Source organism: Daktulosphaira vitifoliae, unplaced genomic scaffold (genome assembly GCF_025091365.1).
Source record: "Daktulosphaira vitifoliae isolate Bord-2020 unplaced genomic scaffold, ASM2509136v1 Scaffold_1, whole genome shotgun sequence".
Lineage (NCBI taxonomy): Eukaryota > Metazoa > Arthropoda > Insecta > Hemiptera > Phylloxeridae > Daktulosphaira > Daktulosphaira vitifoliae.
This window is the reverse complement of record NW_026099572.1, coordinates 61,492,671-61,507,101: the sequence shown is the minus strand read 5'-3', so window position 1 is coordinate 61,507,101 and position 14,431 is coordinate 61,492,671. Positions and strand designations below refer to the sequence as shown.

Genomic DNA, 14,431 nt, shown 5'->3' with positions numbered 1-14,431 from the left:
TACTTGTAAATCATAGAACTACTAATTAGGAACAATGAAGGAAATAGGAGTTAATTTTGCTTTTGAATAATCCACCAATTTCTTAAAATTAAACAGTATCTACAGATTTGCATCGAAGCGTCACTTATGATAGTGATTTTAATCATAGTCAGATATCATCTATACTTGTGCCAACTATACCACGACCCCACTATGCTACTATTTTATATGCTGATTCAGTATAAGTTAATTAATTATATAGATATTTACAAAATTATAATTTTCCCAAAAATATGTTTATTATAAATGTATATATTTCCATTGAATAAAAGAACATTTTTATTTGTACCTTTTTTTTATACAGGATTTAGAAAAGGAAATTAGGGGAAAAGCAAATTCTGTAAACGATTTTATTTCAAAAAATTCTGTTCATTTTAATGTTGTCTCGTCCAAAAGACGGGTACCAATTATCTATTTTGGAGGGAGGGAAATAATAAAAAAACAAATTAAAATATTTAATTGTCAAAAAAAATGTTTTAAATATGAAAAATTGTACATCAGTACATTTTTCTCCATAATAACAATATCATATAATTCTTAATTTTGAGTTTTTACAATTTTAAAACTCATATTTAAAAGTATACTTCATTGTAAATATTAAATTAAATTTCTTATTTTATAAAAAAACGTATAAAAATCTTATAACAACTTAATCTATTTTATTTTTTCAACACTAGTAAATGCTCTTTTACCAGTTTCAGCTTATTTATTACTTGGTTTTTTATACCATTTTACTATTTCAATTCGTCACGAGTTCGTAGAAACCATGATATTATTTTTAATTATATGAAATGTCCTAAAATTGTTCAAATTCATCAAAAATTAGTGTTTGAACATGCGCTCATGAACAATGTTCTTTCCAAACGCTATTAATAATATAATAGAACAAAAAATAACCAATAATTATGTTCTTACAAATTTTTTTATCCGATGGATATTTCATCTANAGGATTATCTACAAGAGTGAAGCAGATATCGTCACGATATCAGTCAATGCAATCAACAATTAAGGTTACTTAATAATAATAAAAACCTTCTATTAACTAGTTAATATGTTTGTTTAAGTTGTATAATTTCTATTAATTATAATTTTTAGGATATTTTAAATAATTGTAAAGATTCAATTATTGTTCATCAGAATTACATTGATAAATACAATGAATGTTTTATTCAACTATCAAATACTAAGGAGCAATTTGCTATGGCTTGTCAGCCTATATCATTATCACAAAATATACAGCAGTATTTAGTGAAAAAATATGGAGCATTAAATGATCTCTTAAATTCTAAATCAAATATTACTTTTTTGTTAAATAGCTGCGTAGAACTTAGTGATAAATTATATTTAAACACATGTCCATCTGGAAAAGAAGCAATTAAATCCCAATTAGATAAGCTTCAAAATTCAATTGACACTTTATTCGATGATATAATGAGTCTAAACAGAGAAGTAAAAAATGAATTAAATAAATGGAGTGAGTTTGAAGAAATGAATAGTGAATTAAAGCAGTGGTTTAGTGAAATTAAGAGAATTATTAACAAAAATATGGAACTAAAATCTACGTTAGATGAGAAAAAAATGCAACTCCAAATCTACAGAGATATACTGCAAACTACATTAAAACGAGAAACTGATGTTAAGAAACTTGTAAATAATATAAAACAATTACAAATACATGACAATAGTGATACTTTCCTAGATTCTATTAGTAATCAATATGATGAAATACTTAATAAAATTCAGGAATTTGTTAATAAGTATGAAGCTATAGTAAAAGATCACGAACAATATACAACTTCGGTAATGGAAATGCAAGAATGGCTTGATGCAACTCATAATACATTATTATTGTGGAGTGATACCAACTTAGAAAAAATTTCACTTTTGGGCAATCTTGATCGTATAAAAGTAATAAAAAAATTAATAAATATTTGCTTTCGTGAATAATAATTCGAAATTATTTAATTATTCCAGAATTTATTAGTAAGTTTAACTGGAGAAGAAAATAAAATTCATGCTATAAAGAAATTGGCAGAAAAAGTTATTCCTGGTACAAGCGAACAGGGTCAGGTAAATATAAGATCACAAATTGATTCATCACAACAAGACTGGGAAGGTCTTATATCATACGTAAAGTAAGTTAAGAAGATTTATTTATTAACTTAATTATCTGTAAATAAAATTTAGTAAAATATTTTTCAATTATGACATTTAAATTATAAAAACTAATAACTTGAAATCAAATAGGACCATAAAAAAAAAAATCTATATTATATAATAGTTAAATGTATTTTATGTAGAATTTCGCTTCTGATATCAAATTTTGTTTCAGATTTGTAAGGGTCTGTGGGAATAACGTCCTATATAGCAATTTGTATTTTGTTTGGTTGTATAAATATAATTAGATAAATTTATAGCATGTTATTACACAAAAAAATTAAATCCAATAGTGTTACAATTTTTTTTTTTTTTTTTTTGTAGAATAACGCGATTTATATCAAGTTATATTTATAGAATAAGAAAAAAAATTATATGAATTGTTACATAGGACATCATTACCTTTCAATTACACACTTAAAAACTCATAAAAAATATTTAAAACAATTTTAGCTTTCACGCGAAGATGAGATGGTATTAATTTTACAATGATTATTTATTTATTTATTGTGTCTGTTACCATTTTTTCTCAGCTCTCATCCAACTGATTTCTTTTAACGATATGTCAAAAGAAGACAAATCGTATCTAGTCGAACACATTACTCATATAAATTGAAAAAATTTCCCTAGTTCCCCGTAAATAGGGTGAATCTCCAAATAAATTACAAATTTAAAAATCGCTAATTTTCGAAATTTTCGAAATTTTTTTTACTTAAAATTTCTATAACTTTTTTAAAAATGACAAAATCGATATAATTTCTTTTATATAGATACATGAGGTACTTACCTATCATTTTATATAATTTTTTTATAAATCTGACCTAATATACCCTTTACCTACCCACAGGGGGATTCAAAATTACAACTTTTTCAACTTAATTTTTTAAAGTTCCGGAAATATTGACATTTTTATATATATCTTATATTAAAGATTATTTAATATACTCTAATATTAAAAAAAAAATTTCAGACTTCACGGTGAAAATAGACATCAAAGTTAATAAAAAAATACGATTTTTGTAAAAAAATTCTTTTTTATATTTTAACTTCATTTATATATTGAAAAATGTATGTAAGTTTAAATTAAATAACTTAAGTGGATACTTGGAGTCATCATTAATCTAAGAATATTCAGATGAAATTATATACATTTTTTCTCTAATATATTAAAGATTATTATTATTATATTAGAGATTTATTCTCTAATATATTGTACTATAATCAATAAAAAAATTTGATTTCTGCCAGCTCTATAAAATCTATCTATATTATGTATTAAACATATATAAAATTATTAATGAATAAATTGATTTTATTATTTAAGAACTTCAATTGAAGCTTTAGAAGAAAAATTAAATAATTGGAACGAGTTTGATACTTTAAAAGATTTGTTTTTAACATGGTTGCGTGATGCAGATTATAAAATTCATGCTATCGATTTAAAAACATCATTACAAGAAAAAAAAAATCAACTTGATGAACTCAAAGTAAAAATCTTTAGTTTTATAAACTAAATATTATATTAATTTGATTTATGGTTCATTTATGAATTACCTAATTAATCTAAAAAAAATTGAGAGTTTAAATATTTTTGGGTTTATCACTTATCTTTTATAACGGTGTCAACTTTATTTTTTCAAATGGCAACATACACAATTAACTAGTTTATTTATTAGATAATGACCTCATTAAGAAAATAACTGATGGATAACAAATTTTGGATATTATNAAATGGCAACATACACAATTGACTAGTTTATTTATTAGATAATGACCTCATTAAGAAAATAACTGATGGATAACAAATTTTGGATATTATTAATATTTTAAAGTGTTATATGAAGGTGAAACGCGGGTGTAGTTATTTTTATCACTAGTCATTTCCCTCCGTACTTTTCCTCCTACTTAGGTATAAATATACTGTATGATTGACAAATTGAGAAAAATATGTAACTAAAAGATACTAATCAAAATTCTCAATATATATAATATTTTTTGATTAATTTAGTAGTTCATGATAAATGAAACAGTCTATAAATTGTTCAAGATTATAATTTTAATTAAACATGTATGTCAAACACATTATAAAATAAGAGAAGTTTGATAAACTGATAAAAGCAATAGTAAATTTCCATGACTTAAAATTAATTTTGTGATATATTTTCTAAATCTGGTTCGTCAGTAAAATTAAATAGTTATTATAATTATTAACTTAATATGATAATTTTATTATAACCTTAATTATTTATCGTGTCTAGTGTACTAATAAAAACGTATAAACTAAATTTTATACTAACTACCTTGTTGACGGGGTAAATTAACTTGATAATTAATATATCTAAAATTATGGCTGAAATGTATAATTCCTAACTTAAACATTTTCTCACTAAATTGAATATCTTAAAAATGAATCAGATTATATAATATTAATTTAGTTTTATTTGAAATTATTAAAAGACCTTTATTTTAAAGATTAGGTTAAATCATGCCTAATCGCATGATTACCGTCTGTAAACTCACCCCAACTGTTTTTTTTTGTTTTATTAAAATTTTTCAAAAATTATCTATTTTTATGATCATGAAGATGATAAAAGTTACATTTCTTGAATTTTATATCAGATATAAAAAATTTAATTACTTTTTATTAATTTAAATTTTAATAAATTAATTTATTAAAATTAATAAATTTAAATTAAATTTTATATATTAGATTTTCCTAAAATATTTTGGAACTTACTTTTTTAATTAAAAATTATGTTTTTTAATTGGATAAATAATTAATATTTTATCTCAAAAATGGGAAACTATATAAAAACATCGTAAATAAAATAATGTCAACAGATTTTTTATAATCAACTTCATTGAAAAATATTAATTGCTTTAAATTATTTATTACTTTAAAAATTGTGATTGAACCGTGTGAGCTTGTTTTAGTCTCCCCTACTAAATATATTTACATATTTACTGTTCAATAAATCATTTAAGTTTTTTTTTTAAATAGTTGAGAACCATACATCCTTTTTTTCTATTAATTCGATCAAACAAATTACTTTTGTAAACTATTAAAAAAATATATAAAATGAAATATCATTATTTTGTGCAAAACTAACTTTGCATTTTTTCTCCTGGGACGTTATCGTTAATTTTTAAGCACCATTATCTTTATTTTATCATTATGTACAACAAATAAAAAAAAATCTTTTAAGACAAACATTTGACACGATATTTATACTTTCAATTATAGGATCTTCAGGGAATTCTTCGTACAAAAGAATTTGAAATTGATGCTATTACAGAAAAATCTCAAAACTTATATACTTTATGTATGTCGAATAAAAACTCGCAAATTAGTGAAATAGTACAGAAATACCATAATCTTTCAATGAAAATCAAAGTAAGTATTCAATTAATAATATACTTTTTATTACTTATAAATACAACTTTATAGGAATTGATTGAAAAATGGCAGCAATACGTTGATATTCATTTAGAGTTTGAGAGTAATTTAAATGAAGCCATTATATGGCTTGAAAATACTGATGATAAACTTACTACCTGTGGTGATTTCAAATCTACAAATAAATCCGATTTAGAAGAAAAATTGATAAATATTCAAGTATTTTTTATTTGTTTCTAATCAATAATATTATAAATTATAGTAAGATAAATAATAAAAAATTATATTTGTAGTGTATTTCTATAAAAGGGTATCTTTCAATATTATGTTTTAAATAATGATTCATTTGTATAAATTCCAAAGTGATAATCTTTCATGCTAAAAAATGTATTCAACCCTCTTTATTTTTTTTTTAATTCAAATTTTTAGGAAGTGTTGTTGTACAAAGAAAACGGTTTTAACATGATTCAAAATTGTACTAAAAAAGGACAAATAGTATTAGCAAGCACCACACCTGATGGTCATAAAGCAATCAATGACTCACTTATATCTTTGCAAGAACATTGGAGTGCATTAGCTTCTAAAATGTTAGAAACTAAGGTAAAAAAAAACAATAATAACACTCTGCGCTTTACCTAATAAAACATTATTATTTTTAATTTATTTGTATTTATAAATATATTAAAATATATTCAACTTAGGCTAACATTGATGAATCTATTAAAAAATGGTCAGACTTTTCGGAAAATGTCAAACAAGTTGGAAAAACTATTGACAAATTTGAAGAAACTTTATCTGAATTAACAAAATTTGAAACATCGTTATCTGAGAAACGAAGTCAATTAGAAAAAATAAAAGTAAGTGATTTATAAAATTATTTTGTTTTATAAATAAATAACGGACAATTTTATAACTGAGAACTAATAATTAATGATATCGAAAGAACAATATTTTGGATAATATTAAAATAGCATATTTTAGTTTTTAAATTTTTGATGACAAAGAACTGATGAAGTTTTATGTAAATATAACACATAATTTTAAATTTCAATCAGAACATAACTTTAGTCGTATAGATTTTTATGATAGCGTTTATTTCACTTATAATAGAAATATTATTTTAAATCTGTATATTTTTATTCGTTGATTTTAAAGTTATTATTTATTTTAAATATTATGATATTAACATATTTGTATTACTTCAGAATTTAGACGAAAAAATAAAAAGTGAAAGTATCGAAATGGAGCTACTAAAATCAAAAGCCGAAGAAATACTTAAAAATGGTTATCAGAGTAGTACGATATTTGACACTCGAGAATTATTCAAAAAGTTTGATAATATTTCAGACAAAATAAAAGTAAATAAATATTTTCAATTTTATTTCTTATTTATTTATATTAATATTTTTTATTGTAAATTATGAAAAAACAATAGGTTTTGAAAATATTAAAAGGTCAAATTATATGTTAGTTTATTAATTATACTTTTAGACTTTACTATCTGAGCGAGAGCAACAATTTAAAGATCATAAATCTTACAAAGAGGCTTTTGATGAACTATCAAATTTTTTAAATAGATCTAAAGAAAAAATACCTATTTTAAATGAACGTCCTTTAAATGATAAATTAGCAATCGAGCAAAGTATTACTCCTCTCGATTCACTTCTAAATAAAAAAGCTCAAGGTGAATTATTACTGGATAATTTGGTCACGATTGGCAATGTTATTAAGACTAACACATCTGATAGTGGAAACGTTATTATTAGTGAAGAGATATCTATGATATCGGATGAACTAACGCGGTTCTTTGACGGTATTTGAATTTGTATTTTTTTAACACTGCTATTGTTAACCAATTTTTAAACATCATATAAATATTAAAGATGTAACAGCTCAAAAAGAAACATTGCAAGCTATACACTCACATTGGAGAGAATATAAAGATGAATATGAAAAACTATCTGACTGGTTGCAACAAAATGATATAACTATGAAGTCATTAAAAAATACATTACTTGCGACGCTGGATGAAAAAAAAAATCAAGTGAAACAAATTGAGGTGAAATTATTTTGGGTTTTTAATTAGCTTTTAAATAATTATTTATAATTTACCTAAATCATATATGTAGGATGTACTTGATGATTTAAAAAATGGAAAATCAAATATTAATAAATTTAATAATGATTCTACACTGTTATTGACATCACATTTGGGTCCTTACATTAGCAATCAACTGAGGCAACTTAATTCTCGTTATGAAGTAAAAATTTACTATAAAATTATTAATTAATTTTTTATATTATCATAAGTATAATATTTATATATTTTTTAAGATCCAAGTAAATTTAGCCAATGATGTTAAAAAAAAAATTGAAAGTAATTTAGAGCATCACATGAAGTATGAAGAATTATTAGAAAAAGCAAAAAGTTGGATAAATAACGCTAAAGAAGGCATTCGGCATAGAAATGAGTCTGTCAACAACTTGAGTAAAGAAATTTTACAAGCGCGTTTAAATAAAATTTTGGTAAATATTTATGTTTTTTTTTTTACGTTGTTAATTTATTATATTTATACATTTTTAGGAGATTTTAAAAACACAAGAAGAAGGTCAGTTAATTATTCATTCGACTATTAACTGCGGTGAAAAAGCTCTTAGAAGCACTCGATCAGATGGAAAAGATATAATAAACAATCAATTGAAAGAAATTCAATCAGACTGGGAACGGCTCATTAAAAAGATTTCAAATTCCAAAGTTCACATTGAAACAAGTTTATTGCAGTGGGCTGATTATAACTCATCATACTCACACTTGCAACAGTGGATATCAGATCGGGAGGCTAAACTCGAGAATGTATGTGAACATAAGGTAAATTAATAAAATTAATCTTATTATATAATTATATTTTATTAAATTTTAAATAGGTTTTAAATGTAAAAAAAAGTCAAGTGGGCGTTGGAACGTTAAGCATAGGAGAACGAAAGGCAGCATTAAGAAAAACGAACAGTATAATGCAAGATATAGTATCATTCGAACCCATGATACATAAAGTTACTCTAAAGGCAGAAGATTTGCAGCAAGCTGTGCCAGCTAATGAAATAACTAACAAATATCAAACATTAAGTATTAAAGCTAAAGACTTGTATGAGAAACAAAAAGAAGCTGTAAGATTACACCAAGATTTTATTGACGCTGGTAATGATTTCGCTACTTGGTTGAGAAACGCTAAAGAAAAAGCTAGAAAAATATCTGATCCTACAGGAGACAAAGAAACCTTAAACAAAAAATCTGTTCAATTAAAAGTGAGTTATTATGCCTTATATATATATTTTTAATATTTTTATTTTATAACTTTGTATATTATAAAAATTATTTTATTTTTTTTTTTAGGTATTAATTAGTGAATTGACAGAAGGACAGACAAAATTAGAAATAGCACTTGAAAAAGCAGAAAAAGCTTGCTTAAATGCTGATGGTGATGAAAAAGAAATAATTGAACAAGAAGTAGCTATGCTACAAGAAGAATATGACGTATACACAGAATCATTACAAAACACGAAATCATTATTAGAAGTATATTATTAGAAGTATTAAATTTTGTTAATATATTGCTAATTGTTTCTTAGGATGGCATATGCAAGTTAAATGAATTCGATGATTATTCAAATACTGCTATAGAATGGTTAAATAAAACAGAAAAATTAGTACAATCGTATAATAAATTACAACCTAGTCTCGAGAAGAAAAAACAGGCTTTAGAAGAATTTCAGAATCATCTTCAAACATTATTTGATTGGCAAAGTGAATTGGATAATTTGAATGGAAAAGCACAAGTAATAAAACAAATCATATGTTTAAATAATATGTTCTTTACAGTTATAAGAAATTTATTTAGATATAAAAAAAACTTTAAATTTAACAATTGTATACTTTCTAGATTCTCTTAGGGACTTGTTCAGATACTCGACTTTCTAACTCAATTACTCAAATGACCACTAAATATGATACATTGATTTCACTCGCTAAAGAAGTTATGCGTCAACTTGAACAGCACTATCAAGAACATCAACAACAAAACTCTTTATATCAAGAAAGCCTTGATTGGATTGAAAGAATACGAGATAAAGTATGGAACTATTGGATATATAGTTACTGTTGGACTTTATTTCTTTGTAAAGTCCGTTTATTCGTAAGATGGTTTCGACCCATCCTTTTTTTATTTTTTCAATAGGATTTGTACTAATTAATTAAAATTCTGTTTTACTTCAGAATTTTTTATTTTATAGAAACTATTATTTATGGAAACTCTACATTTTTTATTATTTTATATATACATATGTAACATCCTCTTTTTAAAACTATTGCTTATATACAAGAAAAGATGGTAAAATCTAAGCACTTAAATCAAAATTACTTATTAGTTAATAAAAAATTGCAACCTTTATAAAACCTTTAAAATTATAAAAAGTTACTTTTCAAAATAGTCATGACAATTCAGAATTCACTTTCTTCATTGAGATAATTTTATTTAAATAAAAATAATTTTTTCTTAACGCTTTTGATTGCAGTTACATTATTGCATAAAATAATCAAAAAATAAACAAAGGGTAATGTCTTAAAATATAATTAAAAGAANTAAATTTGGATTTTCTCTGTGCTTGGTTACATCAAATTTTTCAGAGACGTATGTATTTTTATCATAACCTTTTAATTTTTTTTGTTCTTTAATATTACAAACTAAATGATTTGTTCCGATATAGTTAGATGAATAAAAATCTAATGAAATAAAAAATCGATTAAAATACAGATTTAAATGTAATATTTTAAAATTTATTATTCAGGATGATTGAAATCTGGTAAGACAGTCATTTTTTCAGAAAATATTGAGAATTTTTAATTTTATTATAGCGAAAAAATATAAAGTTCAAAAAACTCTAGAATAATATGTAGTCAAATCATCATTTTTTTCGTTGCTTCAAGGATAAAAACCCTTATTTATAATTTTCTTAAATGGGACCCTTATTTTTAACTTTATAATATGATAGAAAAAAAATTACAAACAATTTTGTTCTAATAATTTTTTTTATCCGATTAACCGTTCGTTCGTTACAGCTTGTTAAAGTTAAGTGAATTTTGACCAAATTTCTATTGTTATTTTACTGTATTAAAAACTGAAGTCATTATTTTTATTTGCTGTTGCATAAACCAAATTTTATTGATCAAGTTATGACAGGTAAATTAGGTATAAACATTTATTACGCACTAAATGAATGATAACAATAATATATTCAAACCTGGTTTTCGGTGTATTATTAATAGCTAAGTCTATGGTTTTATAAGACTAAAGGATCTAACAAAAATACCGGTTGCACTGCCAACGATATGAAACGTAATAAATGACAATATTTTTTCTGGAAGTCAAAATCTTTAAACAATTATAAAACGTAAACGGATGTTCGGATAAAAAAAATTATAAAAACAAAATTGTTTGTAAATTTTTTTCTATCATATTATCAAATCAAAAACAGTGGTTCCAATTTAAAAAAAATTATAAATAAACATTTTTATTCCTGAAGGGATAAAAAAAAAAAATTATTTAACTTCATATTATTGTAGAGTTTTATAAACTTAATAATTTTTCTTTTTACAAAAATTATAAATAATCAATAGTTTCTGAGAAAATAAGTGTCCTACTAGACTGTGATCACTCTGTATATTTTAAAGACATTCATATACCAAAATTATCTTCAAAATAAAATTTTGCGGTTTTTAAAACTCAAAAAACATGTTACTTTTTATTTTGAATAAAGCATTAAGGATTCTTGTCATTTTAAATTTATTTTAATACAACTAAGCCTTATAAAAATGATACAAATATTGATTGTCAAATTAATTTTATGTACCTTTATTTCAAATGAAGAGTTTAACTTTTAAGATCGTGTCAGCAGATTTTAATAAACATTAAAAATTATGTAATTGGTATTTTTTATTATTAATATTTTATTAATAACTTATAGTTTATATAATTTATTAAGTAATACGCTCTATGTAATTTTTGGTTAAATTGATACAAAAAACCCAAATTTAATCATTTTACATACAATGAAGTTATTACTCAGTATAAAAAGTGTTTCCTCTTTTTTGGGCCTTAAATTCTATATCCTTCAGCCAATAATAGACTTTACTTGCCCATTCATCATGTACGCTGTATCCCAAACCATAAGCCCTTTATAATGAACATATTACATAAATAAAAATATATTATAGTATTATAAAAATATTTCATATATGATATATTATGACTAAATTAATTTTCGGAATCACTGAATATTTTCAGAGATGTTTAATTTTGTAAAATATTCAATCATATACTGAATTATGATTTTTTATATTAATCTTAACGTTTTTTTTTTAGTTATTTTCAATACTATTTAAAATGTATTAATCATTTTATTCTTATAGGAATAAAATGATTTGTAAATATATGTATGAACTTTAAAAATGCGAGTATTAGGAAAATCTTTACATCAACTGTTTTCTTAATTATTTTAGGATAATATTGAAATAATTACAATCTCTTATACTCCCAATCTGATGCCGTTACAGAATTTTCTTGACCTGATTCATTTGTGAGCGGATAAACAGATTTTTATGAACGTTCACTATCGTTGGATGATTCAATTTTACTGGAAGTGGATAAGTGTTTCAGACAGTGAAAATTTCTTGAACAAGAATCACTACGTTCTTCTATATTTAAGTCCAGACAATCTTGGAAATTGATATCCTGGAAATATTTTAAATTATTCACTGTAGTCAATACGAAAAAAATTGACTAATTACAATAGAATTTTGATAATTTTTATTTAGGTTTTTTGTTTAATCGGATAAAATATAACATATTCACTTTCATAGATGTAACATAAAACAAAAACTGATATCTGTTTAAAAATTAAATAGCATAATTTCAAAATTGAATAGATTGGTTACTAAGCAAAATTTCAATAACAATAAATAAAATCAGAGATTGAAAACATTTTTCTTTTTTTATATTTTTATCAATTAATTTAACAGAAATGATAATTGAATTTATGATCTAAAATATTTTGAGTATAATCATTTTGTAAACATGATATAAAATAATAATATTATTATATTAAGTCACGTGTTTTAAAATATTGAAAAAATGATTAATATTATATAATAAATTTAGATAAAAAAGCCAATAAACCATTTTATTGAAGTTTGAAATCAAGCTTTAAACGTTAATTAATAAATAAGTACTATTGATAACTCTAATTTAATGAACATTTGATTAAAATACACTGAAAAATAAAAAAAAAATTATTTTATTTTATTTAATAATGGTTTAATTCAATTACGAATAAAATTTACATTGATTCTATGTTAAAAACCTTGATTATTCATTTTTTCTATTTTTATATATTCATTCACTGTGCACTCTAACGAAATAATGAGTTGTGTATAGGCAACTTAACTTACATAATTATTAATGGTACGTAGATGAATGTTATCAAAAATTTACATAGTTGGTACTAGGAATTTATAAGACGAATGAATCTTCTTCGACGTCAACGGCAGCGAATAATATCAATCAGAGAATTGCACAAAAATAGGAAATAGTACCAGGAGCCTATGCGATGGAATAGTATCTGTTACATGGATTAGTGTTATCTAAAAGCAATTATCAGAGATTTGGTATTGGGCACCAAAAATATGGACACACAAGTTCAATTTGTATGTGTCGCTAACCGCTATAAAGCGATATAAAACAATAAGCTCTGTTAACGCTAATAGTGCTAGCATTGACATAACCTAATATCATTTGACACATCATAATAATTTTTAATAACTAAACGTACATTTATGTGCATTTATTAAGTACTTAATATTAATTAGTCGCTTTTGATGTAATTGTTCGGTTATTTCATCGAATGATTTTACCTATATAAATGGGACTACATGATCTTTCTTGTTTTGTCTAGTTATCTAATAATAAGTATTAACATTTAAAATAATTAAATTAGAAGTAATTAACGAGGCTATTAAAGAATACATTTATATTTTTGGTACGGAATCATTTGTCGATCATATTTTATGCTCAATTGGCACACAGGTACAGACTATATTAAAATCATTGGCGTGCTAAAATTATTAAAATTTGATAACAAGGTCTTTTGTTTTATGGTCAATTTGAAATAATGTAAAGTGAACACAAAAACTGAAGAATTAATTTATGTAGATAAATAAGGAGATACTAAACAACTAACTCGACTGAATTTCAGCAGCTTCATGTGAGAACACATGATCATAAAAATCTTTTTGACGATTAAGAGAAAGTTCATATATTTTTAATCAGTTTAGAATTGACATATTAACTTAATAAAATTCCTAGATCTTATGAAGGTATTGTTATCAAGTAATCGGTATTGACGTTAAAAGTAACGTGATTTCTAGGTTATCAACAGGTTCTCTTTTTAATATTTCGTGATATAAATTAAATTTAAAAAAAAAAGGTAGTACAATGGAGTTGCCGCGCAGTATGGACGTGGCATAGTTGGGACAAGTATAGATGATATTTGACAGTGATTAAATCAATACCATAAGAAATACTTCGATGCATATCTGTAGATAGCCTTTAATTTTAATAAATTGGTTAATTATACCTTAAGCAAAATGAATTCCTATTTTCTTCATTAATGCTCATTAGTAGTTCTTTGATTTATAAGTATGAATAAATATTTATTATGGCAATTAAATATAGTATGAAATCGATATTTAATAATTTAATATTGTAATTTTTTCGGAGAAATTATAA

General features: G+C 23.5%; 1 protein-coding gene across 2 annotated transcripts; it reads left to right on the top strand.

Moving 5' to 3' along the window:
* Positions 1 to 992: 992 nt before the first annotated feature.
* On the top strand, positions 993 to 9,863 carry LOC126895538 (muscle-specific protein 300 kDa-like). 2 transcript variants are annotated; one of them, XM_050667507.1, is made up of 18 exons: positions 993 to 1,050; positions 1,136 to 1,948; positions 2,015 to 2,175; positions 3,522 to 3,684; positions 5,442 to 5,591; positions 5,646 to 5,813; positions 6,024 to 6,194; positions 6,296 to 6,451; positions 6,800 to 6,952; positions 7,086 to 7,407; positions 7,478 to 7,653; positions 7,724 to 7,855; positions 7,929 to 8,120; positions 8,179 to 8,448; positions 8,520 to 8,897; positions 8,986 to 9,168; positions 9,222 to 9,428; positions 9,533 to 9,863. In XM_050667507.1, exons 1-18 carry the CDS (start codon positions 1,033 to 1,035, stop codon positions 9,824 to 9,826), a joined length of 4,107 nt encoding a protein of 1,368 aa, XP_050523464.1. In that variant the 5' UTR covers positions 993 to 1,032; the 3' UTR covers positions 9,827 to 9,863. The 2 variants fall into 2 exon arrangements, with proteins under 2 accessions (XP_050523464.1, XP_050523463.1); XM_050667506.1 differs by having other exon boundaries at positions 8,179 to 8,463.
* Positions 9,864 to 14,431: the final 4,568 nt, after the last annotated feature.